The sequence below is a fragment of the Condylura cristata genome, unplaced genomic scaffold (assembly GCF_000260355.1).
Source record: "Condylura cristata isolate star-nosed mole 26May11 unplaced genomic scaffold, ConCri1.0 scaffold00034, whole genome shotgun sequence".
Taxonomy (NCBI): Eukaryota; Metazoa; Chordata; class Mammalia; order Eulipotyphla; family Talpidae; genus Condylura; species Condylura cristata.
Window position 1 is genome coordinate 6041461 of NW_004567135.1, and position 26050 is coordinate 6067510.

A 26050-nucleotide genomic window follows, 5' to 3' on the forward strand; every position below is an offset into this window, starting at 1 on the left:
CGCCGCGCGCGCCCCCGAAGGGCGGGGCCGGGAGCGCGCGGGCGACCGCCTTAAAGGGGAGTGTCTCTGTTAAAGGGGTGGGAGGGGTTCGCGCCTCGGCCAACCTCGCGGGTGGGTGCTGGGCGAGGCGCGGAGGCGGCGGAGCTGGACTGGCGGCCGCCTCCCCCGCCTGCGCCCCGCACGGCGCCGAGCTACCTTTTTGAGCCTGAACCGTCTCCCCCGCATCGAATGTTCTGCGGCTCCCGTGCGTGCTCCAGTTCTCTTCACTCCTGCTGGCCCAGCCTTGAGTCCCCAACCGAGTCCCACTGGGTCCTCGCCTTCGGTTTCCTCTGGCCTGCTCGGTGTGGCCTCAGCTGCCCTGACAGCCTTGGGTGATCGCCTCAGGAGAGGCCTCTTTTCAGAATATCCCGGGGTCGTGGTGACAGCACCTATCTAGTGCGGGTGGTATGGGAGCAATTTGACATTGTGTCTCAGAGACCTTAAAACAGACGTGCTGACCAGTACTGCCCCTTGTCTTCCAAAATCACGGAGATAAAGACGACTGTTTGTGCAAAACATCAACTGCTGCATAGTGATCATTGTAAAAAAAAAAAAAAAGCAAAAACCTGGAAACTTCGCTAGGTAAAAATAGAAGACTTAAATATACCCATAATATGATGAAACATTATTTAGTAATAAAACTTGTTTATAAAAACTAATGATGTGACCTAGTGCTCATGAGATGTTAAATGAAAAAGCAAAATACAAACTAGTCACAGTCTTATTTTTCTCCATATATACGGAGAAAAGATTGAAAGGAAATGACCCAATCTTTCAGTAGTTATCACGAGGGCAAGTTTTTATGTTTTGAGAAGTATTTTAGCATTTTTAAATGCTAATAAATAAACAGGTGTTTCCCAAGTTCAAAGAAATGCTTCTGAAACAAAATGAATCACCTGTAGTTTTTGAAAAGATGTTGAGATCATGCAAAGGACAGGATCTCTGATGCCAGTATTCTGCATCTGATTTCTCCACTTCTTAGTAATTGGTATGAAAACTTGGGTGTGTTTTAGGCTCTCTAAGCAATTTCTTCATCTTAGATTTAGGGATAGAGAGAGTGACCAAAGGTGGGGGTGGGTAGGTGGAGGTACAAGATACTTTGCCGCCCTAAAGCTGAGTTTACTCATTTGTCAAATGGGGTTGATAATAGTTTTGTCTCCAAGACATATTGTGAGGTTGTTGTATGTAAACCACTTAGCATAGTCTCTGACACATAGGAAGTGATATAAAAAGAACAGCAATATTATGACGATGATTTGACCTTTACTACAATCCTAAGAAGTGGTTGAGGCATGTCAGGGTGTGTGTGATTTATGGGTGAGGCAGCTAAGACCTGGGGAAGGTGAGCAACTTGCCTCATGTTTACCTGAGCACATTCAGGAGAAGATGGGGTGGAGACCTAACTTCAGAGGAGCTGTGAATAAATGGGAGGTGAAGGCTTAGAAAGACTCAACTATTCTTTGAAGAACTTGACTGTAATCAGAATGTGCTCCAGGTTTCCTTAAACAAACCTTTGGCTGCAGAAACAAATTAAAATCTAGGTAAACTAGCAAGAAAGTGAAAAAATAATACTCAAGTCAAAACTAAGGAAAGAGAGGAAGCAGAACACCAGAGCTGGCTTTCACTTTGAGAGTGTTTGCATACCATGTAAACCTGAACTTTGGTTTTAGGGGACAGGAGACACAGTGCAGGTCTGTCCAAAGTGAAGAGGGTCCTTTGCACAAACGGTCCCCCACAAATGGTGATGATATGCTCAGTCTAAGTATGAGCTAGCAATATCATGTGGACTGTAAAGAAAATTGCCCGACTGAATCTTGGTGAATGAGAAAAATTTCCCTTGAGAAGTCGCCACAAGCTGACCTTCACGGTTTAATTTCATTAAAATTCACCCTACCTGTATGGTCTGGAAAACTACACAAGGTTTAGATTCACATGATCTGGGCTGTTTGTATCCCGTGGTAGAGCCTGAAAGAAAGGCAACTCAGCTGCAAGGAATTTCCATACACAAAATTCCAAGAAATATGATCTCCATCACCAAAAAACAAAAATGAAGGCTTCTGAGAGAACTGTAGCAGTCAACTTAGAATTGTACCTTCATAGGGAATGTCTTTTAAGAGTGAGTACTAAATAAAAAATGTGTAAGTTAAATATGAATGCAGACTTACTTGTCAGATATTCACTAATTGAAAAGCAAGAGTGCATTATTTCTATATTGAGAGAAGGAAGGAAATAGAATGAGAAAAAACTAACCCAAAAGACGGCAAGTAAGGAAAGAAAAAGAATATTAATGTGAGATTATAAGAAATAACATAAGCCGTGGGGCAGCAGACCTCGCCTGCCTCGCCTGCTGCTCCCCACAGCCTATTTCCATAGATTCACTTGTTCTGCTCCCCATTCTGTCTCTGGTGAATCCTCCGGCCTACACCTCAGCTCTTGTATGCATAAATAAATAAAATAAATCTTTAAAAAAAAATCCAGTGAAAAGAAATGAAAATGTACCTTATAATAAATGTAAATGAGCTAAATAATCAGCTAAAAAGCACTTCCAGAATAGACAGGCAAAAGAGGAAAAGGGGGTGCCATGAGGGTATAAAGGAATGGGCGTGTTTGTGTTTTATTGCTTTAATAAGAAGGAGAGCCTACAACTTAGACAGCAATAAAGGAGCCAGGAGGCGTTCAAAGACACAGGAAAAAGGAGTGACAGACAGAGCTAGAACCCAGGGTAGATGGGAGCTCAGAAACAAGATACAGAGGAACAGAGGCCTTGGCCTGGAGAAAAATAGTGCTTTCCCAGAGGCTGAAGGCAGGACACAAACCGAGAAAGTTAGGCTTAAGAAGGCCACCCCATGTTTTCAGTCATGACACAATATGATCAAGAGACAAGGTGGGGGCCCTCTCTGCTGGCACAATGGGTTAAAGTGCAGCACTATGAAGCTAGCTGCAGCCACTGCAGCATGAGTTCGATCCCTGCCCCAGAGGTGACCCACATGGCGCAGCAGACCTCTCCTGGCCTGCCCGCTGCTCCCCTCAGCAGTGTACTTTGTTGATCTGCCTGTTCTGCTCCCCACTCTGTCTCTGACTCTGCATGCACCTCTGGCCTGTACCCCAGTTCTGTATGCATAAATAAATCAATGTTTTTTTTGTTTTTTTTTTTAAAGAGACAAGGTGGCATTTGCTGGTGGATGTGCTGGAAGAGAAAGGTGAGAATTTGTAAAAGTTACTGTGAGGAACGGGAGTGGGCCTCAGGGTCATGGGCAGTTTCCTCTGGGAATGCTCAGTTTCCTCTGGGAATGTTCCCAGGACGGGAACAGAAGAAAGCGTCTGGGGGGTTGAAGGGATGGGAGGTGGAGTGCAGGCCTGTGAGAAGAGAAGTGGGCTGGGGAGCGAAGAAAGCGAGGGAGGCAGCCAGGACTTGACGTGCTGTGCCTGGGGGCTGAGGGGCACGCTGGTGACAGGGACAGCTCCAGCCCGAGAAGCTGGCAGGCGCAGTCAGCCCCGGCAACAAGAGGCAGGGTCCCACCAGACGGTGCTGAGCTGTGCTGTCCTGCCAGGGAAAATTCCCCAGGTTTTCTCTTTCATCGGGGTGAGAAGAGCCCCAGAGGTCACTGCATGGCCTCCTTTCTTTTCTTTAACACTCACACTGACCTTGTTCCAACCCACTGCCTCCTTGGTAAACAGGTCTGTGCCCTCAGCCTTGATGATTCATACTTGGGCTTCTCTCTGGGCATGCCCAGGGTCTGAGCAGGCCGGCTCTGCTGGTCACTCTCCATTCGCTGTAGGCCTGAGTCTTTCCTCACTAACTGCCCCGCACCCTCTTCTCCAGGCCCCAAGGAGGCTGCAGGGAGGGGGAGCCTCACCCCGTGTGCCTCTGGCTGGCTGGCTCGCCAGGGCTGCCATCCTCCCACCTCCGGCCGCCCCCAGCCCACACTGTCACCGGTCCCTCTGCCTCTCAAGAGGCTTCCTGGAACACCGAGTCAAACATACTGGCGTTCTAAACATGGAGGAGATTTTAGAAATTATTTTACAAATGGAGAAACTGAAGTCCAGAGAAGATGAGTGACTTGTTGCAGACAGAATGAAAACTAGCGATCAAGACTTGTACATGATCAGAAGCTAACTTCTGCACATCAAAATAGGGTGCAGAGACTAGTCCTTTCCTACAAGCTTGACACAGATTATTTATTTGCTCTTCATGAGAAAACCGCCACTCACCCCACTGTCGACATGAGGAACTGAGGCGATCAGGGAGTAAGTAAGCCATGTAGCCAGTTAGCCTGCCAACCCCTCCCAGTCTGACAGCCCCCTTCTGTCTGAGCTGCCCTAACTCTCCCCACGCTTATGCACCCCGTGTCTAGACAGGCCCTGCTCCCGCTTTTCCATCTGGAGCATGAAAATCCAATGCTGTCACCTGCCTGGGTGAGTTTGGACAGCCCGCCCCCGGCACAGGTGATGGCCCCAGCGGGGCCTCTGAACCAAGGGCAAGCAATACATAGATTGTCCAGCTCTCAGCCTCTCTCTCGTGAGCATTGGCGTTAAGAGGCATCGAAACCGAGTTGCTGTGATCATGACCGATGTTACAGCGTAGTGCCTGGCAGCTACTCTGGGCCATGGGGGAGCAGGGACGGGGCAGAGGCGGGGAGAACAGACAGAGGCGGATACGGAGGTGGAGCTAGAAAGACAGCGACACCCTGGCGTGGGTTCGAGTGTGAGTGTGCACGTGTGTGAGCGCACTTCGTGCCTCACCCACTCTTCACAGACTGTCCTTGTCCACGTCCAACCTACCCTCTCCTCGCCCCAGGAAGTGGAGTCAGAGTTTCCTCTGAATGTCCACGTGTCTTTCCAAGAAGTCCTCCTTCCGCTGCCTGCAGTGTGAGTAGCCGCACCGGGCAGAAAGAGGTCAAGGAGCAGTTCATCCTTCAGAACAGTCTCAGGGCCCACGACGCCTGAAAGCTTTTCCTCTCTGTTCCTCTTTCCTTCCCCAAATGGATCATAGATCCCATCAGCTCTGTTCCCTCCTGGTGTTCAGTATAGACTTAATTTACTTCACTAAGAACTTCACGATTGATGGAATCTTCTAGCTCTGGGGTGCCCCCCTCTAATCTTGCCACCTGAAGTTGGGCTATCATTACTACTATCATTTTATGCTCTAGCAAATTCTCACATCCATCCATCGTGTATTTATGCTTGGAACGTGACAGGGTCTGGGCTAGGCTAGTTCTTGGTTCTTGCTCATCAAGCCATCACAGTCCAGGAGGGAAACCCAGATTTCCCCACAAATGGGTCACACCAACATAGCCATTGATTTCATGATCTCAATCTCTCTCTCTCTCACTCACACACACACACACACACAACGATTAGTCCTATCTGCTGTCACACACACTCAGCCCAGGGGGGTCTGTCTGCTTTCTCCTCCCCATGTCCCCACCCCCCACCCTCAAACAGCTCTGCCCTGAAGCTTCATTCTACCCTCTGCTCTTCCCTCCTTTTGATCCTCCTGTGGCACAGGGACTGATACCATGGTCTGAGCGTGTGTGCGCCTTTATGCTATTTTAAGACCCCAGCACTTTGCAAAACCTGGTGGAGAATATTGGCAAAACCCAAAGGAGGGGGAGGAGAGCCGAGAGCCTGAGCCCAGGGCCCAGGGCGGGCTCCGGGGAGCCAGGTTAGCGTCTGCTGCGGGCGGGCTGGGAACTTCGCTGTGGGCTGCTGTGTTCGTGGCCTGGCCTGGTCTAGCCAGACCCAGGCCTCCGCCTCCCCCTCATTGTGCCCAGCCCTCATTCTTGCTCATGAGTTGCTTAGGAGTTTGCATGCCAAGCAGCATGTAAAATTGTTGTGTTTCTGGAAACACACACACACGCAGAGAAGCCTTGAAATTCTTCTTGGAACAGGTCCAGGGATTTATTTATGAAATTCCCAGGGGGTGGGAGAGACAAAAGTCTGCACTTCGAAGACTGAGTGCTGTGCCGTCATCTCATCAACATAACCACCAGCTCCAGTGTGCACTCACTAAATGCCCACTGCGTGCCTGGGCCAGGCTGGGGGCCTGCTGGGGGGGGAGGGTACAGGTGCTTAGTACTCGAAATAGCAGGGAGCTCCCTCCACCCCACCCCCACTGGCTGGCAAGAGGCAAAAGACTGAATGTGCCTTTGGCCTTTGCCGCACACCCAGCATCACCGGCACCAGCCCCCACTTCCTCACTTTCTTGCTCTCTCCCCAAGTCTGCAAGCTCTCCCCGATGCCCCCTGTAAATGAAATGATGAACCTCTAAAGAAAGCCTTCTAGGCCAGTCTCTACACAGCAAGGAACTGGGTGCTGGCTGCCACGTGCGAACTCTACGATGACCCTTTGCACTTTGGCACAGAACAGAAAGTGGGGTTTGCTCAGTAGGGTAATGCCTTCTGGCTGCAGGAGAAAGCTGGGGTGCTCACAGCTCTTAGGATGGTCTCCAACCCTCCCTAAGGATGTCTGGTGGGTGCTTCAGAGGGGAGCTGATACAGCTCGGGGAGAGAACCTTAACTCCGCTTCCAGGGTAGAACTCTGTAGAAGCTTCCTGCAGCGAGGTGGGCCCTTGGGGCCCTGCTCCATCCACTAAAGCCACCGTCTGAGCAGCAACGTGGCAGGACTCAAGTAGAAGGTAGAAGGGAGGTGTCGAACTGTGTCTTTGGCTCCCAGGTACACCTTTGCCTTTGACAGGGAAGATAGAATTGACGTCAGTGCAGTGACGGACCTTCTTGTACAAATGTGTGATTTTTCTCTTATCCCTTAAGGGCAAGCTCTGGGTTGAAGGAAGGAACAGTCTATCAGCGATAAGACAGAGAGTTAAACAGAAGGCCACTGCACTGACAGCCAGGATTATAGGACTTTTAGAAATCAAAGACAACCATCCAGAAAATAATGAAATCAGGGGACAGGTAATTAAATATAGTAACAAAAAATGGATACTGGAAGAACAATAGGGACAGGGTCCTTCAGGGACAACAGAACCTTCCCTACACTGAGCAGCCTGAGTTTGGGCTTCCCCCTCTGACTAGGGGAGCAGCCCCCAAAAGTTCCAGTCTGCCTCACACACTTCCAGAAGCTTCTCCCTTCCTTGAGAAGCCCTTGCCACAGAACAAGTTGGGGTGGGAAGATGTGCCTTTTTGAGCCTCTCCCAGGTGAGGCGAGCAGGTGTGGGCAGGCTCACCTGCCTGGAAGCCTGAGTGAGGAGGCGAGCCATTCCTGCCTGGGAGGAAGATGGCATCAGCGGGCCAGGGCCTGTATGCATATGAGTGTGTGTGTGTGTGTGTGTGTGTGCAGGAAAGGGTTCACATAATGCTGAGGGCACAGAGACCTTCCTGACACACACACACACACCCTGAAGCCAAACCCAGCAATCATGAGCCATGTGAAGACATGAAGGTCTAGTTCTATTTCCAGACAGAAATAGAGAGACCATGAGCTTTGGACCCAGGCAGATCAGAGTTCAAATCCCAGCTCTATTACTCACCAGCTATCTGCGTTTGGGCCCTCTGACCCATTGCTTAGCCCTCTGACCTAGAAAGTCTCACCTGTAATATGAGAATGTAAACTTTTATCTTGTAGAAGTTTCGTGAGGATAGAATGAAACTGTGCTTTGCCTATTGCCAGAGGCTGTAGAGAGAAGAGTCTTAACTCCCTAGAAGTATGTGCACTGGCAGAGTCAGACTCCGCTTTGAACCTCACCATACCTGTCTCAGGACCACCCAGGTGTGTGGCGAGGCTTGAGGGAGGGCCTCCTGCGTAGCCGTAGCCGCATGGGGGATGGGGTGTGCACAGTCGCCTAGTACGAGCTGGCGCTCACACCTCCATGGTCTTTGTCGCTGGGCCCAGTGTTGTGCGGAGTCCCTACCCAGCCTGCCCTGCCTGTGGTATCTGGCCAGGTTTTCTTATAGTCAAATCTGTTTTTTCCCCAAGCTGGTCTTTCCGAGGCTTGCTGTTGTCATGGGAACTTAGAGTCTGCCTGAGCTGGGATAAGAAAGGGTTAAAACCAAAGAATCCCACCGTGGCTGTTGCAGTCACAATAGCCAACCACACTGTGGGCCCCTAGAGTCCATCCATGGGGGCCAGCGGGAGGCATTGGTGGGTGCCAGCTCCGCCTCACCCCGCCCCACCTACGAGGTGGGTGAAATCCCAGGGCTTGCAAGTGGTCACCATGTCTCCCCCATCTCACTGGACACAGCCCTTGTGGCCCTGAACAAAAACACAGTTCAGAAGAGGGATTCATGATTGATTTATTATTCCTCTTTACCTTCAGGGCAAACTACACATCTCCAGAGAAGGCATCTGTAGTATCAACATATTCAAAGACGGTTACAGGTTACTTCTGCAATGGAGAAACTGACCTCAGAGCAATTTGGGGTTTGTCTGAGTCATTCAACAGCCAACACTTACTTGGAACCCACGTTTGTAGCTATTCGCCTTTATTCAGAAAAGCCCAGGACTGTAGGGAAGCTTGCTCTAGCTGGTGTCTGTAGGGGGGTGTGGGCTCCCTCTACCCATTTCACCTGTCCTCTGGGGGTGGTTCTGAAAGGACAAAACCCACTCTCCTCTCTTCCCCCACTAAAATTCTACTCTTAAAAATGAAGGCAGCCCCTTTTAAAGGAGCAAAATAGTCAAAGAGCTTTAAAGAATTTCTAAATGTGGATCTCATAATTCTCTTCCTAGAAATTATCCCAAGAATAGCCATATACTTTTTGACCCTATAATTCCAACCTTAGGACTTCATCCTAGGGAAATAGTGTGACCAGACACAAGCATAAAGATTTGACTTGGATATACAATTGCAGATTCGGCTGAAATGAATATTCAAAAATAGTGAAATGTTTATTTAAAGCACACCTAAATATAAAGAGTTATAGAAAAGGATTTAATGGCATGAAAAGATGTTGATGATATACAAGTGAGTGGAGAAAAGCAAGTCATGAGCGAGTCATAAGCCATGGAGGCAACCCAGCTGCCCAAAAACAGATGATTGGATCAAGAAGATGTGATATATTTACACAATGGAATATTACTCAGCAGTCAAAAAGGATAAAGGCATGCCCTTCGCAGCAACATGGATGCAGCTGGGAGGGAGTATGCTCAGTGAAATAAGCCAGGAAGGAAAAGAAAAATATTGAATGGTCTCACTTATAGGAAGAATGTAGAGAAGACAAAAAAGGAATCAGAAATAAAAAGTAACTCTAATAAAGTAAAAATCAAAATCATCAGGCAACAATAAGTCAGAGACATTCTGTAGGGGAGAGGAGAGGGAAGAACCAGAACAGGGGTGGGAAAAGCACAGGGACCACAGTGATGGTGCACAGCGGAATTGGTGGGAAATTCCCCGGGAAACCATACATTGTCCACCAATGAAGGGTGATTAATGAATGTATTTTAAAAGTACAGTGTCATCTAATAGTTATTTGAAAATCATGCATAAAGAAGAGCTGAAAGGATATTAAGCAAAGTGCTTATAAGAGTTATCTCTTGGTTGTGGAGTTATAATTATTTTTCCTCTTGATTATCTGTATCATCAACATATTCAAAGATGGCTTCATGTTACTTCTGTAATGAAAATAATCAAGGGAAGCTCATTTAAAATAGGCTTATCCACAAAGATAGACACTGTGGCATGACTTCGGGCAAAAACAGAATGTATATTCATAGACTGATTTAATAGAGTATATGATACACTTATTGAATGTTTGTAGTCATTCACATGATTATGATTCTGTGTAGAAATACCAAAATGTTTACGATATGTGAAGTGAAAAATACCCAACATAAAACAGAAAATGCACGGCAGGAGGAAGTCTAAGGATGGAAAGTAGGCAAAGAAAACATTTCCGGGCCCTCTCTGGTGGCGCAGCGGGTTAAAGCACAGCACTAGGAAGCTGCCTGCAGCCACTGCAGCACGAGTTCAATCCCCAGCCAGGGAGCCCTCTCCTGTCTCCCTGAAGCTCCCCTCAGCAGTGGGCCTCAGTGGATCTGCCTGTTCTGCCCCCCACTCTGTCTCTGGTGAATCCTCTCACCACCCTGCCCCTCTGGCCTGTACCCCAGTTCTGTGTGCATAAATAAATACGTCTTTTAAAAAAAAAGAAAATAAAAGATGTCCCTTGATGCATTAGGGCCAGATTATATGTAACTATTTTTCTTTCTTTCAAGCTTTCCAAAATAAGATATTTTGCCTGTTCAATGAAAAGAAATTGTTGATGGGATGATACAGCGCTGAGGGGTGGGATCCTGCATCTGAAACTATTCTAGAGAAACAGCACGTCTTCCTGGGTCTTCACCACACCCGTCCCCGAGTGGATTAATGTTAGTATCACTGTTATTTATCAAATAACATGTATGTACTGTATGTATATGTGTGTAACAGACACACACGCATGTACAATGCACCTCCAATGTTCCCCATGACACTGTAAGACAGGGAACTGACTTGGAATCTGTTGGTTGCAGGTAACAGAGATCCAGTCTAGTTATTGAAGAAAGGCACTTTTTTCTTTCGTAATTTAAGTGCAGCAAATCTCAGGTGCTGGATACAGGATGTCAAATGTATCAGCTTCTCTGCTTCTACCCTCTCTTCTTCTTAGACCTTTGCTTCACCTACGAACCTGTTTCCAGTTTCTTTATCATACCAACTATCGCTGCTTATTACCCACAGAGGATTATGCAGGTGACAATTCTTGGGTCTGGGTTGGGCTCGCCACGCAGGCAAGGCTCCTGTGTGGGAAAGCTGTGGCCAGCTGTGGCCACAGGTGATACAGGATTGTTTAGAGGGAATTCGGTCTTTAACTTGAGGGCAGTGACCTCCCTGGGGGAGAATGCAAGAATAAAAGTTGTATTTTATTTTATTTACATATTTTTAAGATTTATTTATGCACACAAGAATTAGGGTACATGCCAGAGCTGGGGGCTGTGAGAGGATTCACCAGCGACAGAGTGGGGAGCAGAACAGGCAGATTGACTAGATACACTGCTGAGGGCTGGTCAGGAGAGGTCTGCTGCGCCATGTGGGTCACTCCTTGGCCGGGGATCGAACTCGAGCTGCAGTGGCTGCAGACAGCTTCACAGTACTGTGCTTTAACCCGCTATGTGACCAGGTTGGGCCCTGACAATTGTATTTTAGAGGGAACCCTTCAGCTGCTGGGGCTAGAGGGGAGGTGGGAAACCAGGAGGCCTCGCTAACCCCAAGGAGAGACGCTGGGAGCTGGACGCAGGGGAGAGGTGGGCAGAGGTAGATGGCATTGCAGGGATAATTAGGAGGTAGACTTGGAGTTTGCCTAAGGGCTGGTGGGGGGAGAAGGAAGGACTATGACGAGCCCCTGGTGCTTGTTAGATACCCCAATCTGAGCGCAGGAGGCAGAGTAGGTTTGGGGGACAGGTAAGGAGCTCCATTTTGGACTTGATGAGTTTGAGATGCCTGGAGTCCTCCAAGCACCATCCCCGCCTCTCCGTGCTCAGGAGGGAGGTGTGGCCCGGAAGCAGGATCTGAAAGTCCTCAGTGAGCAGTAAAGCCACAGTGTGGGGTGCTCAACCAGGCGGGTGGGGGCTGGAGAAGGGAGCCGGGCAGGATGCTAGCAACACCAGCATTTGAGGGAGAGGTGGGAGAGTGTCTGCAAAGAAGTCTGAGACGGGCCCCAGTGAGGCAGGGGTGAGACCCCCAGCGAGTGGCAGGGAAGCCAGGAGGCTCTCAAAGTTTGCTGAGAGGTGGAGCTAGACAGGGAAGGATTGATAAGGGCCCAAGGGATTAGCAATCAGGAGGCGCGTGGGCACGTCCCCAGAGAGCAGTGTCCAAGGCAAAGCCAGGGGAGGCGAGCTGGGAGGAGGGTGAGGTGAGGAAGCAGAGACTCAAGCAGGCGAGGAGAGGGGAGAGCTTGGGGTGGTTGGATGCAAGGGGAGGGGCTGAGTGCTTTGTTTGCAGCCACCAGAAGGGCCTGCCCAGAGGGGCCAGTTGGGGATTGATTCAGAGCGGTTGGATTGTTAAGGATGAGGAGTCTGAAGGGGGACCGGAGAGGCTGGGTGCGGGTGAGTTTATAATGCGGACACAGCAATGAGATTTCGCTTCTTCCATTCAGTAAAAGACTAAATCAGGGCCCTCCCTGGTGGGGTGGGACGCAGCACTGCCAGCCGGCCGCAGCCGCTTCAGTGCCAGTTGGATGCCCGCCCTGGAGCTGACCCACATGGCGAGGCAGACCCCTCCTGGCCCGCCCGCGGCCCGCCCGCTGCTCCCCTCAGCAGTGTATTTCAGTCAATCTTTCTGTTCTCCCCACTCTGTCTCTGGTGAAGCCTCTCACCCCCTGCACCTCTGGCCTGCACCCCAGTTCTGTATGAATAAATAAGTAAATCTTTAAAGAAAAAAAAAAAAACTAAATCAGAAGCGACCTGAGAGTCAAGAGTCTCCCATTTAGACAACCTCGATAAGTCTGTTTTGTGCTTTTGACCTCAACACCACAGGATCAAATTCTCATCTGAAATTTAAGAAAGTGAAAAATCTGGAAGAACGGTGGGCAGGCCATCCTGAATGAGTGGCTACTGATCTAAAAAAAGAAAGTCATTTTATTCACCCCAGGTACATACAGTAACACAACATATTACCTGGTGGTTGGGAAAGAATCATGGGTAATTAGCATAGAAATTGTTTGGAATATAAATTAGTTTTTCTGAAGTACTTGACTATTGCCTAAAAACAGTACTTCAGTATTTTAAGAATTCCCCTTGTAGGGTGAAACCACTTTATATCTATTTTAAGACCTTGTTAAGTCTGCTTAAATGGAGTTAATTTTTTTTTCTTCTGGAAAAGATACCAGCTACATCAGAAAACCGTTTCTGGCGAAGGTATGATTGTGCAACGGAGCACAGCACAGAGCTTCCATTTCTACAGCGTGGATCTGATTGCGGAGATTGTTACTAAGGGAACAGTGCGGTGTGACTCTAAATTTCATTTCACAAAAGACCCAGCTGAAGTATTGATCCGGTGACTGCAGGCTGAGGTGCCCTTTTCTCACTGAAACAGGCACACGGAGGCCTGGACAGACACCTGCATGTAGACAAGGCCCTCCCCTTGCCCGGCAAGGCTCTCCCCTTCAGCCGCTGCCCGGACGAGCAGGCGAGGAGACAAGTGAGCTAGGGCCGGGGACAGACAGGTCGGGCTCCTCTGGCTGAGCGCGGGCCCGTGTGGACACCACGCGGCCGCGGGCTCTGCTGACCTGGCCCGAGCAGCTGCTGCTGCTGGACTCTGGTCCCGTCCCTGGCTCCGTGCAGAGCCAGCCTGGCCGGGCGGACGGCTCATGTTCCCAGCTCCCCAAGCGTCTTCTGCACAGTCCCTGCGGCCCCTCCAGGAGGCCTGTGTTCTGCTGTTTGCTGCCCAGAACCACAAGCTCCCCGAGTCAGGACTCCAGCTCTGAGGGTCACTGGTTTGTTTTCAATCCCTGCGCCGGCCTCAGGTTAATCACCGGCGTGTTACCAGCGCTGGGCTGTGCCAGGAGGCAGGGCCCCTCTGGGGTTTATTTTCCAGCGATTTCTCCAGGTCCCTTTTCAGTCTCCATCCACCTTGCTCTCCTCACCGCACAGACTGCCTCCGTCTGCCTTAAATATATGCAGGATCTTGTTAAGAATGGAGTGTCGTCTTGAATATGTATGAATGCTATTATCATTGTGTGTGGGGGAGAACACTTGACATGGGAGCACACTTAGCATATTTGAGTGTGCCTTGCAGGCTTGTTGACTGTGGATCTTAGGGAAGGGAGCGCTGGGGCTTGTTGATCTTCATGCAGGAACCTTTGGAACCCAAAGGAGACTGATGTCCGAGTCCACCTGGCCTCCCCGGGCTCTGGCCACTGCCACTCTCCTCTGGGCTTCTTCAGATCTGACTATTTTCGATTACTCACACCAGTGAAATTTGTGTAGTATTTCTCCTTCTGTTTTGGTGTTGTTCTCACTTAGCACGATGTCTCCAAGTTCATCGATGCCGTCACAAATGGCAGGAGTTCCTTCCTGTTAAATATTAACTTTCAAGTTAATTAGTGGCTGAATAGTCCCTTGTAGATAGAGATTGCATTTTCTTTCCCCATTCATCTGCCCACGGGCATTGAGTCTGCTTCGTTTCTTCGCTATGATGGACACTGTTAGAATGTACACGGGGGTGCAGGTATCTCTTTGGGGTCTTGATTTCAGTTCCTCTGAACATGTACCCACAATGGGGTTGCTGGGTCACGCAGGAATTCTACTGTGTAAAGTGTGTGCACCTGAAGCTTTTCATCTCTTCAGCAGGATCACATCATATTCTGAACACTCCCCCACCTCATTTGGCTGGTGGTCCCCTCTGCATGTGCACCGAGATTGGCTCCAGCCCCCTGCACTGGTGCTTGTCCTCACAGGCGGCAGGAGACATACCCTAGAAATGGTCCTGAAGGAGGAAAGACTGGAAAACCTAAAGGAAGCATCCCCAGATTAAACCTGACTCACACAGGAGGTGCCGCAGAAGGGATTAACAGCCACCATTAACCCAGCTATGGAAAGCAAGATCCTTAGTGTCCTTATCACAGGGCCCAAGGCCCAAGCAGGTAGCAGACTGCTGCAGGGCGTGTCTGGAGCACAGACCCGAGGGTAGAGATACAGAGATCCGGCCCATTGCAGAATCTGCAGTCTGCTTCCACAGTTGGCTAAAACCAGCTTCAAACAGGCCACCCACACGCAGTGGGCCCCTGCAAGGAGAAAAGGGCTCTATCAGGGCCGGCTCTGCCCCTCCCCTGGGCCGCAGCCCTGCCCACCTGTGACTGTGCAGGTGCTTCATTTCACCTCCTCTCTCCTTCCGCAGGGCAGCTGCCTCCTGCCTGCCCATGACCTGTACCTGCCAGGACTTCTCTTCCCTGACCTCTCTCTCTTGCCCGCCGGCAGCCATGCGGCCCTTTCTCAGCAGACCTGTCCCTTCGGGGGCAGCTCTTCCTGCCTGCTGTGTCCTTAACTCTTCTGTCCCTTTCCCTAATAAACCTGCTCTTCAAATATAACTAATGTCTGTCTCATGGAGAATCTCGCCTGGGGAACTCGCTGAAAGGCTCTGGGGAAAGCTTTCCTAGAGTGACCCCAAGGACGCCACACTCCAAACTCATCTCCAAAAAACAACGTCAGTCCCACGAGGTCCGGTGGTACGGACAGGAAATGCATCTTTGCGCACAGCTCACCAGCAAGCGATGTTAGAAAGGATTCTTGGCTTAGACTTTTCTTTTTTTTTAAAGATTTATTTATTTATGCATACAGAACTGGGGCACAGGCCAGAGGTGCAGGGGATGAGAGGATTCACCAGAGACAGAGTGGGGAGCAGAACAGGCCGACTGACGAAGCACACTGCTGAGGGGAGCAGCGGGCGGGTCAGGAGAGGTCTGCTGCTCCATGTGGGTCACCTCCGGGGCTGGGGATCGAACTCGCACCGAAGCGGCTGCGGCTACCTTGCAGTGCTGTGCTTAATCTTTGCGCCACCAGGGCCCCCAGCTCAGATTTTGACAAGAACTGCGTCTGCACCCCTACTTCCCCGCATCCTTGCCAGCCCTTGGGTGTTTCTCACCCTTCAGCTTGTAACTTCAATGGAGGTTAATGGGCACATCATTTAAATCTGCCCGTCTTGGAGCCCAAGGGAGCTGGAGAATTCCTCTCTGTGAGTGTCAGCTGCCTGGGCTTCCTTTTCTGTGAATTTACTAATCTCTTTGCCCATTTTTCCATTGGGTCTTGCTGATTTGCAAGACTTTCTCTTGTCTGTAAGTATGGAAGTCTGGAGAGCTTTAGGGATTGTAAGTACCTCCTTTCAGTTTATCATCTATTATTAATCTGATTAAGTTATTAATGTTAAATTTATGTATGGCCTATGCTTGAAGGGCTGATATTTTTATATCCATCCTATTTTTTGTTTTATGGTTTGTGTTTAAGTGTCTTGTTTACGTCTTTCTCCACCCCTAAACCACAGAGTGTTCTCTTATATTTTATTTGGCTGATAGTTTTACCTTTCCCATTTTGATTCTTAATCCATATGAAGTTCATCTGCGTACATATGCTAGGTAAGAATCCAACTGCATTTTTCCTCCAGGGAGCCAGGGTTCCTAGCACCACCTAAACAGTACAGCCTTTCCTCATCGATATTTAAACAGCTCTATTAAGATAGGATTCATATACCATATAATTCACCATTTAAAGTCTATCATTCAATTGCTTTTAATATATTCAGAGCTGTGCAACCGTCATCACAATCAATATTAAAATAAAAAAAAAGATTTATTTATTTACGCATACAAGAACTGGGGTGCAGGCCAGAGGTGCAGGGAAAGGATTCACCAGAGACACAGTGGGGAGCAGAACAGGCATATCTACTGAAATACGCTCCTGAGGGGAGCAGTGGGGAGACAGGAGATGCCTGCTGCACCATGTGGGTCACTCCCTGGTTGAACTCAGGCTGCAGTGGCTGCAGATAGCTTTACAGGGCTGTGACTTAACCCTTTGCGCCACCAGAGAGGCCCTCCACTGAATTTTTGACAGAACTAAACGCTTTGCGTTCCTTACGCTGCTTCTTCCACCAGGGGTCAATAAAATCTGTGAGGTCTGAAGCCAGGAGAAGACTCTGGCCAGGGGTACCTGGGACGGGAGACAGTTTAGAGTTCAGGAGGAGGTCTCCAGTGGCCTCTTTCATTAAACATTGGCCAGTTAGAACCACCTGTTCACTCCTTTCTGGCTGCCAAACTTTCACAAGCAACCCTGCCTCTGGGGAAGAGAGAAAAAGCATGACCAAATAGAAATCTCTAGAACACCTTTGTGAGCAATGGCCATCCAGTCTCACCACCCACCTGATGGCCGGTGAGCTTAACGTTGAGAAAACTTGCCTTCTGGGAGCAGAGCTTACAAATGCAGATCTGAGCTAGGCGGCCGGAAGCCTCACACTAGTTTGCAGCGTTTATTTTTCAACATCAGCCGCGCTGATTGTCCAGAAGAACCATAGGTTCCAAACTAATAGTGCCCAAATAATGAAATTTCCCAGCAATGAGCCTGAGACTACAGTCATGGGAAAACCCACTCATTAGAGAGCACGCAGTCCCCGGCCAAGCGGGATCCAGACCCCTGGGGAGAGGGTGCAGGACCAGGGGTCTCTGCAGGGCCCTCTGCCCCAGCCGGCTGTCCTGTCTTCCCGCTTTCCCCTTGGCCTGGAGGCCGCCTGCCTCTGAGTTCCTGTCCCCTCACCCAGGTCAAGGGAGGCCCTGCTCCCAAGGGAGACTAAATTCCTGGAAACAGCAAAATCGGCCCTACAAAGGTGGGAACATGTTTTCTTCCCCGTTCTGGGAAGCAGCGGGGGAAGGTGCTGGGAGAAGGGAGAGGGCAGAGAAGGCAGACAGAATGCCCAAGCCCGCCAATTTCCTTTCTACATCTCTTTATCAGTGTTTGTGACCGAGCTTCTTATCAACAGGAAACGCCTGTGTAAGGGGATGAGGTAGGTCCAGGGGGACTGCACGCCAGGGGCCGGGAATTCTGGGCAGCACACGGCTGCTGTCCAGTCCCGCTGACAGCCTCGTGATTCCGAGCACCACCAGGCTTCCCGGCGGCTTTGCTGAATCATCTGGCGAACTCTTGGCTCTGTGGAAGACAGCAGGCCAGACGGCCCGGAGGCCGGAGGGGTCTGCAGGAGGGAGCCCAGGCCACCAAACAGCTCCAGCTACCAAAGGAGAATCGTCCTTGGCTCCGAACCCCTCCTTTCTGGCCAAGTAACCCCCGAGGTCATGGATGACTTCGTGGCTGTCACCGCAACCGCTCACACCTCTAGTGTTTTCCTTCTGTGACCTCTGAGAGTGGAGTGGTGCCTGTGCCAGGCATTCAGGCTGGCACACTCAGGTGCCTGGTGAAGGCTTCTGGGTGAATGAGAGCAAGGGGCAGATGGGCTGACGACGATGTGCCAGTTGTTTGAAAAATCTCGGTCATCAGACTTCAATACTGGGCTCCCCACTGGGGCTCCCAGGAGGAACAGCCTGAAAGTCAGAGCTCTCTGGAGACTAAGGTCAAATCTTCCTACTGGACATGAATGTCCAAGAAGGGCTATCTGGCCACACCAGGCTTTATCAGTGGCCGAAAGGAGCAGGTTTATCTAGACATCTCTCTTCAAATTGGCACAGGACTGAAGAGGGCGAGGGGAACTGGCTGTTCTGGTCGGAGAGGCTGGAGCCAGCTCTGGGCCACCATGCTTACTGCCCCTCGCCTGTTAGTGAGCTGCCACACTCCGCTCCTGGTGGTGGCAGCATGAAAGGACATTCCAGGGTGCCTCTAGCCCTGCCCCGGGTCTCCCTGGACAACCCCCTCCCCTCGCCCGATCCTACAGTGGGTGATCTAGGTCAGTAAGAGTGGGTGGGTGAGAAAGAACAGAGACTCATCCAGACGTGACACCCCGCAGGGCAGCAGTGACAACACTTTAACCTGAAAACTGCCTGAAAATAGACTGTGTGTCTATGGCATTATGCAAATCATATGCAAAGTCAAGAAGTCCTCTGTCTCTATTTCTAGCAAAGTGAATGTGGCCCTGGTTCCAAGACTCGCCCACCCAGCATGACAACTGCACAGTTAGCGTCAGTCCCTGTCCCAGGAGACTGGACCCAGGACAAGCAGCCCTTCACGGCATCCCCAGGACTGAGTCTTTGAGGCACGAGGACTTGGCCAGCTCTCAGTCTGTTCATCTAATGCCAAGTGAGGCCTCAGAAGAGGCAGTGCACCCTCCATGCAGGCTGTAGTGGTGTCGGGGTGCAGAGAGCACTGTCCTGGGGTACCCCGAGGCCTTGGCAGGGGAGGGATGAGCCTCAGCATCCAAGCTCCTGTTGCAGGGGTCACCTTCACCTCCTTGGGACCCTGTACCACCTCCACACCTTCCTCTCCCTCCTTGCACAGGTAAGGAGGCTACAGCCTGGGGTTCCCTAGAAAAGCACAGCTGTAAAGGCAGTGGGTTTTCTTCCTTCAATGCCAGGCTCCCCTGGGGTGCTGTGTGGAGACCCAGCTTGGGTTCAGTGGCCTCCACAAGGTTGTCCTATTCCTGGAGAGCAATGAGGCAGGTGTCCATACCCAAGGCCCCCCACCCCCCGGCTTCTTGTAACTCCTGTGCGATTTTCCTCAGTCCTGCTCCCCTGCTCTCTAGCTCTCTAACCATAGTGCCAGAACCTGGGGTAAGGCCCGGGGTGGGGGAGGGCAAAGGCTGCTCTTTGTGGTGTGCCAGGAAGGTGCACGCTCAGTTTCCTCAACCTTGCTTAGGAGGTCCTCTGGGGAAGGGGGGCCCTTTCAGCTGGGGTGGGGGGTGGCGGGGAGGTTCAGAGACACCAGGACCGGATAGGAGGCTCCAGGGTGAAGTCAGCTTAGGGGCTGCGGGGATAGAAGAGATCCTGCAGGTGAGGGTGGCCTCTCTCGCCTGGGTCCCCCACCTCCAGCCTCGAATGCAAAGGTACAGATTTCCTAGGCTGACAAGCCCGGTTGCTCCATGGCAGGCCCCGCCCCACAATTTCTGGGGGGGCGGGCGTGGAGAAGGCCCCGTGGCCTAAGAGGGTCTGCCGGGAGGAGGATGCCCTTCCCACCCAGGGACCGACACTGGCCCCAGGCAAGGTGGGATCCTTTTTGGGGGTTGCCAGCTGGCGGATCCGAGCTACCTTGCGTGAGGACACAGAAAGATCCTTTCTAGCTGGGGTTTCCGGGGGACCGTCCCCACAAAACCTGCAGGAGACTGCACACACTCATCGCGCACCGGCGGGGGCGGAGATCCCCACCCTCGGGGAAAGGCCCTGGGGTCCCTGCGTAGGGGCGGGGCGGGGCGACGGCCGCTGTGCCGACCACCAGCCAGCAGAGGGCGCTAGAGCCGGCGCCTCGACCAGGCTCGGCCCAAGGTGATGGGGGACGAGGGCGAGGGTGTTCAAGCAGGAGCCTGCAGGGGCTGTGAATTACCTATTAAAGGGAGAGCCCGGGCATGGAGACTTGGGGACCCTTTCCTTCCCAGCCCCCTTGTTATGGGCCTGGAAAGACTCAGCAAGAGCTCTGGGTTCCTTGGTTTATTGAGGACCTACGATGTGCCAAGCACGTGCTAAATGCTCCCACAAACAGCATTGCAGTAAGAGAAGTGGGATTTCAGCCTTACATAACCCGCCTGCACCAGCCTGCTCTCCCCACTGCCTCCCTCCCTCCCTCGGGGCCCCTGGCTCCCTTCACTGGGCCTCCCCCAGTTACTCTGCCTCACTCCTCCTCCCAGGGGTTTTCCAGCCCCAGGGAGCTGCTGCCTCCATAGCTGACTTGGCCTCTCAGGAGACTTTGCTCTGTAGTCCACTGGACATGGGCTGCTGGGCCGTGTGACCACAGCTCGAGTGACCACACACACACACACACACACACACACAAACACGACATTCTGCCAGGAAGCAGAATGGTGACTGGGCAGGCAGCAGGTCGGTGCAGCTCTCCCATGTCACCCAGTTTCGCTTCCTGGTTCTCCTATTGCACAACGCTGGGAGCAGGCCTGGGAAAGGGCCAGAGACAGTGCAAGAAACATTCGAGAAGCCTGCCTGCCCGAGGTTGTGCTGGGTCATTTATGCAGGAGGGGAGGAGGCTGTGCTTTCTTCATCTCCCGTGGCGGTTCCTATCCGCCGGGCTGGTGGCTAGGTGGCCAGTTCCCTCCAACCTTGGCTCTGTGGCCCACACTCCTGACCAACCCCCTCCAACCCATCTGGCTGTCCAGGGCTCAAGGGTAACGGCCTCAGAGTGCACATTCACCCGCAATGCTTCCCAGTGCCAGACTGTGTGTGTTTCCCTAGAGCCACTAGGTTCTTCTCTGGGGCCCAGACCAGGGGCTAAGCCACAGAGGCGGTCACTGCGTTGGCGAGAAGGCCCAGGACTGTCTAACCCAAGGATGACCACTGAGGGGGTCAGCCAAGAGCCGGAGCTTGTAGAGCTGGCCTAGGAGTGTTTCAGACCCGGCTTCAGATAATGTTAATTTCCAGTCCCCATCTTGAGGCATCTTGCCAGGGGCTAGGAGAGAGAGCAGAGTGACGGTCAGCTGAGCTCTGACACAGGCTGAAACTTCGAGGAAAATGAGAGCTGAAGCACCTCAAAGGACATCAAGATCAAGTCTTTCAACAGGCAGGCAAAGAAAGACGGTCCAGGGACAGTGACTGCCTCATTCCTTTTGCCTTCTATCAAGCCCCCAGGACCAGACGCGGCTTCCTGCTTCCTGACTGAGCTTTTGCCTGGTCATGCTTGGTCTTAGGACTTTGAGAGTCCTGGCCTGTCTTACCTGCCGCCTGTCCACTGGCCTGTGACCCTGCCACACCCTCAGCAGGAACCACTGGGTGAAGCCTGCATAAGTCAGCTAGGATGTGGGTGGGGCCCGGCTGACCAGGCAGCTGGCATCAACTAGCTGGGATCTTGTCTGGATGACAGAGGCCCCAGGCGTCATGGGACCGAGATACAAACCCACAGAAAGAAACTGGTGGGTCCTGGGTGTCTGTGGCTTGTGCCAGAGGCTCGGCCTGGCAGGACAGGGTGTCTGCCGAAGCCCAGACCAGGCCCTGTGCCACTCTGGCAGCTTGGTGGGGACGTGGGGTTGGCTGAGGGCAGAGGGTAAAGTGGAGCCCAAGCTTGGGCGTTGGCCTGGGATTCCCTGGCTGCTTTTCCTGGGGGCTGAGGCCTTTTCTGCATCATGTGCTGGTGAGGATACAGTGGGAGGGGGTGCACCCAGGGTGTGTGTGTGGGGGGGAATCGGCGTCAGGGAGCCTGCTGCTTGGAGCAGACCAGACAGCCAGGGGATCAGGTTTCAGCCCAGCTGTATTTTTGGCTAGATGGGCTAGGGGCCCAGCTGGGCAGGCACAGCCACCCCTAGAGGGGTACCCCCTCCCCAGGACACACACCCACACCACCGTCCACGCTCCAGCCGCCGCCCCTGCAGGCAGCCGCCCCAGGCCGCGGCTAGTGAATCACTTTCCGCTTCTCGAGACTGTTGCTGAATTTCTGGAGTGTCTTCTTGATCCGCAGTGCCGTGAGGCGTGCTGAGGGATTGGGGTACCAACACTCCCGCATCATCTGAGCCAAGCCTGAGAGGACCTGAGGGCAGGACGGAGCAGAGCCAGGGTCAGGGGCGTGCAGCGTGGCCCAGCAGCGGGAGACAGGCAGGAAAGGGCTAGAGGAAGGAGGTGAGAGGCGGGAAAGGAGCAGAGGAAAGACAGGAGTGGTAAGAGGGGGAGGGAAGGAGGCAAGAGGGAGAAGGCAGCATATGAAAGGAAGAGCATGGCTGGGAAGGGACAGAGAGGCAGGCTGGCCGAGGGGGCAACCAGACCCCCAGGGAGTCTGCAGACACTGACTCCCACCCCCAGCTCCACGGGATCCAGGAACGGGATCTGCAAGCCTTGGGGCTCTCGCCTCCCCATCTGACGCAGGAGCAGCGCCTCCCAGCTCCAGCAACGCTGGCTGGCCCAGTGGACCAGCGGGAGACGGGACAGTGGGCGCTGGCCTGCAATCGCCAGTGTCCATGGGAAATGCACCCCTGGAAGCTCGGTGGTCCTCAGGGGAGCCAGCCCCACCTCCACCGCAGAACTGGGGCGTGAGCCTGTGCACGCAGGCGTGGGCGTGTGAGACTTCTGTATCTAAGTGCAGAATGTCCACGTATAGACGTGTATCCACGTGTGTATTTATTTCTCCTTTCAGTAAATACTTACGGAGCCCCTATTGTGTGCCAGGCACTGGGACCACTCCGGAGATGGAAAGGTGGGCGGAGGAGTCGTGTCTGAACTTGTGGCGGCCTCCGTGAGAGTGTTTATGTCAAAGCATGTGCTTGCCCGTGAGTTTATACACACGTGCGAGTCTTATGTAAGTGCATGGATGTTTGGAGAGAAAACAAAGATAAATGAACAGCAGTAACAACAAAAGTCCTTGGTAAGAGACAGCACAGCGCTTCCGACTTTTCAGACAAAGCAGAGGTTTCTGAGAATCCCAGAATAGCCACGAGACCCTGGGGGTCCACACCAGGGGCGTGAGGGGGTGCCCAGGGAGTACCCTGGGATCGATCCCTCGGGGGCTGTCCTGGACCCAGAAATCCCAGCTTGAGACACCCCCACCCATGTCACTCCAGCCGGGGAAGCTCACCGGGTCTGCAGCCAGACGGTTGGGGATGGTGGGGGTCTGCTGGTCAATACACACCACCTTCTTCATGTCCTCAAAGCTGGGGTCATTGGGCACCACATCATAGAAGGGTGGCCTGTAATCCTCCACGATGCCTGGCGTGGATGGGGGAGGGAGCACCCATCACTGGAGGTCCCCAGAAGGCCTAGGACCACCCGGGGAAGACCTCTGTCCACTCTCTGTCCCAGAGGCCCGAAACCAAATGCCTGAGAGGGATGCTGTCATATAGGAAACACATTTTTAATAATAATTACTACCATTTATCTAGAAGTTACTATGTGCCAGGCACTGTGCTAAAAATACTTCACATGCGTCCCCTGTTATTCCTGTGAGGCAGGTCTGTTCCTACCCCCATGTACAGCTAAAGAAACGGACGCTTAGAGAAGCAGCTGGGAGTGGCGGTCAAACTCACCTCGCTGGATTGCTGGGCCAGATCTCGTCCCAGCCTTTCCGTAGCTGCCTCCCACCCAGAGCCCAGGTCCTGCTCCAGGCCCATGATACTCAGTTTATTGAGCACCTGCTACGTGCCTGATGTTGTCCTACGTGCACTGCATTCAGGCCTCACAATGCTGTGAGTTAAATAATACTATTCATATCCCGCTGTGGGCAATGCAATTCAGGCCAGCAAAGTTAAGGAACTCGTCTGAAATCACACAGGCGCTAAGTGCCAGAGCTCGGGTTTAAACCCAGGGAGGCTGACCACAGCCCATACTTCTGCCTCGCTGCCACTCTAGGGGAGGGCAGCTGACTGACTGCTGGCTGAGGGTGTGAAACAAGGCAACGGGGAGAAAACAAGAAAGGGGGTGGGAACAGCACCCACCCGCTCAGAGGGGTGGCACTGGCCTCTGCAGACGCCTCCGGCCTGCAGCCCCTCCCCACACAGACCGGAGTATACAGGCCCTAGCGGGAGCTTCTGAAACGGATGCCTGCGGGGCTGAGGACAGCTTGGGCAGGAGAGGCCAGACTCAGAAGAAGTGCCCCTTGACGCTCCTGCTTCTTGGGGGTCAGGGCCACACAGCTGGCACCTCAGAAGAGTCGCCCAGCCGCTCTCCCGTGGCGGGGTTCCAGGGCGGCCCCTGTGCTGTGAGCCTTAATCAGTGCTGCCAAGGGGCCGGAGCGTGTCTCATGGGCCTTTAATCAGCGCCGGGGCTGACACCAGATTACAGTGTTTATAATGCGCTGTGGGTCTGTGTGGGGCTCCCAGAGCCTCCCTCCCCAGGAGCCTCCAGCCAGCCTCCCCTCCGCTGGCCAGGTCAGCCGCCCTTTCCTGCCGGCAGCGGGTCCCTGGGGCCCTGTGCTGGTGGGCCCCAACCTGTGAGGGACGCCCAGCTTCCCCTGCGGGAAGCCCCCAGAGGGAGAGCCGGCCACCTGCCCAGTGCAGGCCTCCACCCAATGTCACCGCTCCAGGCTGGGGCGCCGGCCACAGGACCACGCTGTGGCCCCCTGCCCACTCGAGCCTCAGCGAGTCACGGTGCTGGCCGGCTTTTCCTATAGCCTGCTTTTCCTGTTGCTGAGGAAACCAAGGATCCGAGAGGTGTGGATAGCACAGAGATGAAGAAACTGCCCGTTTCAGATCCTGACACGGCCTTTATCCAGCTGTCATTCTGCACCGTGGTCCTTCATGGCAACTGGCCAATGGCCCAGCTGTAACAGGAGCGACAGCACTGTGCGAGCTGCTACTCAGGTTTACAGGTGCTGTTTGGATCGTCTCAGCAACTAGGCATTGTTTTATTCTCCTTTTACACCGAGGAAACTGAGGCACAGAGCGTTTGATAAGCCTGCCCGTGGTCAGGGGCAAAACCTAGGCATTAAGCCGAGCCAGTCAGACTCCAGCGTGCTCTTAACCACGCAGTGAGACACGGGGCTGCCAACACAGGTTGGCTAAACAACATGTGTGTGGCAGGGCCTGGCACGTATTTCAGCTCCATCAAGGTTGCTTCCATTAACATTTCTGTCATTACCACCTTCCCAAGATGCCACAGCTGGAGTCACAGACACAGAGGAGCCATAAAGGTCACTCAACTGCACCAACCGGTGTGTGGCATGGAAGAGAACCCCGAGGTCTGGCCGCAAGCCCCCCAGGTCAGAGGACGCCTCGTCTCCTGCGTGACTGGGCCTGGTCCCCGAGCCGCCTCGCACCCCTGCGCGTGTGGGGCCCTCACCGTTGACGATGGTCCGGCGGGTGATCTCCCACAGCACCAGGCCAAAGGCCCAGATGTCGGTCCACTTGTAAGACTCGAAGCAGTCGGTGCGGATCTGCTCCACCAGCACCTCCGGGGCCATGTACCGCTTGGTGCCCACCCGCGGGTTGTTGCCGATGTCCAGGTAATCGCTGCCCTGCGAGTGCATCACCGCCAGGCCTGCGGGCACCGGCCTGTCACTCAGCTGAGCCCCGCACGGGTGGTCCCAAGCCTGGGTCCCGGGGCAGGCAGGGTTGGACATAGGAGGGGGGCACAGAGGAGCAGACAGAGCTGCCTAAGCTGCTGGGAGAGACAGTGGCCTAGAGAACGGCTGTCCTGTCACACCTTGCTTGCTCAGCGCTCTCTGGGCACCCTAGGACCCAGGGAGGGGCCAGTCGGCAGGGCGGGCACTGTTAGCCCAAGCTCACAGGACCCAGAGGCCCGCGTGGGAGCCATGCGGTCAGTGAGGCCCGGCTAGCACCCGGCTGGGGGCTGTCTGCACTCCTGAAGCCCGAGAGGGCGCTGGAAGGGGTCCGGGCTGGACAGGCTACGTCATCCTGCGGCCCTCTTGTGGGGGGAATGAGACAAGGACGCCTGCACCCCATAAAGCGCCCCTCATGGGTCTTGGCTATCCAGGAGGCAGCAGGTGAAGTGGCTCCCAG

At 52.9% G+C, this 26050-nt stretch overlaps 1 protein-coding gene across 2 annotated transcripts in view; it reads right to left on the reverse strand.

Moving 5' to 3' along the window:
* Positions 1 to 20085: 20085 nt before the first annotated feature.
* The window catches only part of ACVRL1 (activin A receptor type II-like 1), a 12881-nt gene continuing 6916 nt past the window's right edge, over positions 20086 to 26050 (reverse strand). For both annotated transcript variants that reach the window (XM_004692730.2, XM_012732597.1), the window contains exons 8-10: positions 25371 to 25568; positions 23173 to 23303; positions 20086 to 22134 (exon numbers count right to left, since the gene is read on the reverse strand). In XM_004692730.2, the coding sequence (XP_004692787.1) occupies positions 22000 to 22134; positions 23173 to 23303; positions 25371 to 25568 (464 nt within the window). In that variant the 3' untranslated portion in view covers positions 20086 to 21999. The remainder of the gene's footprint in view (positions 22135 to 23172; positions 23304 to 25370; positions 25569 to 26050) is intronic.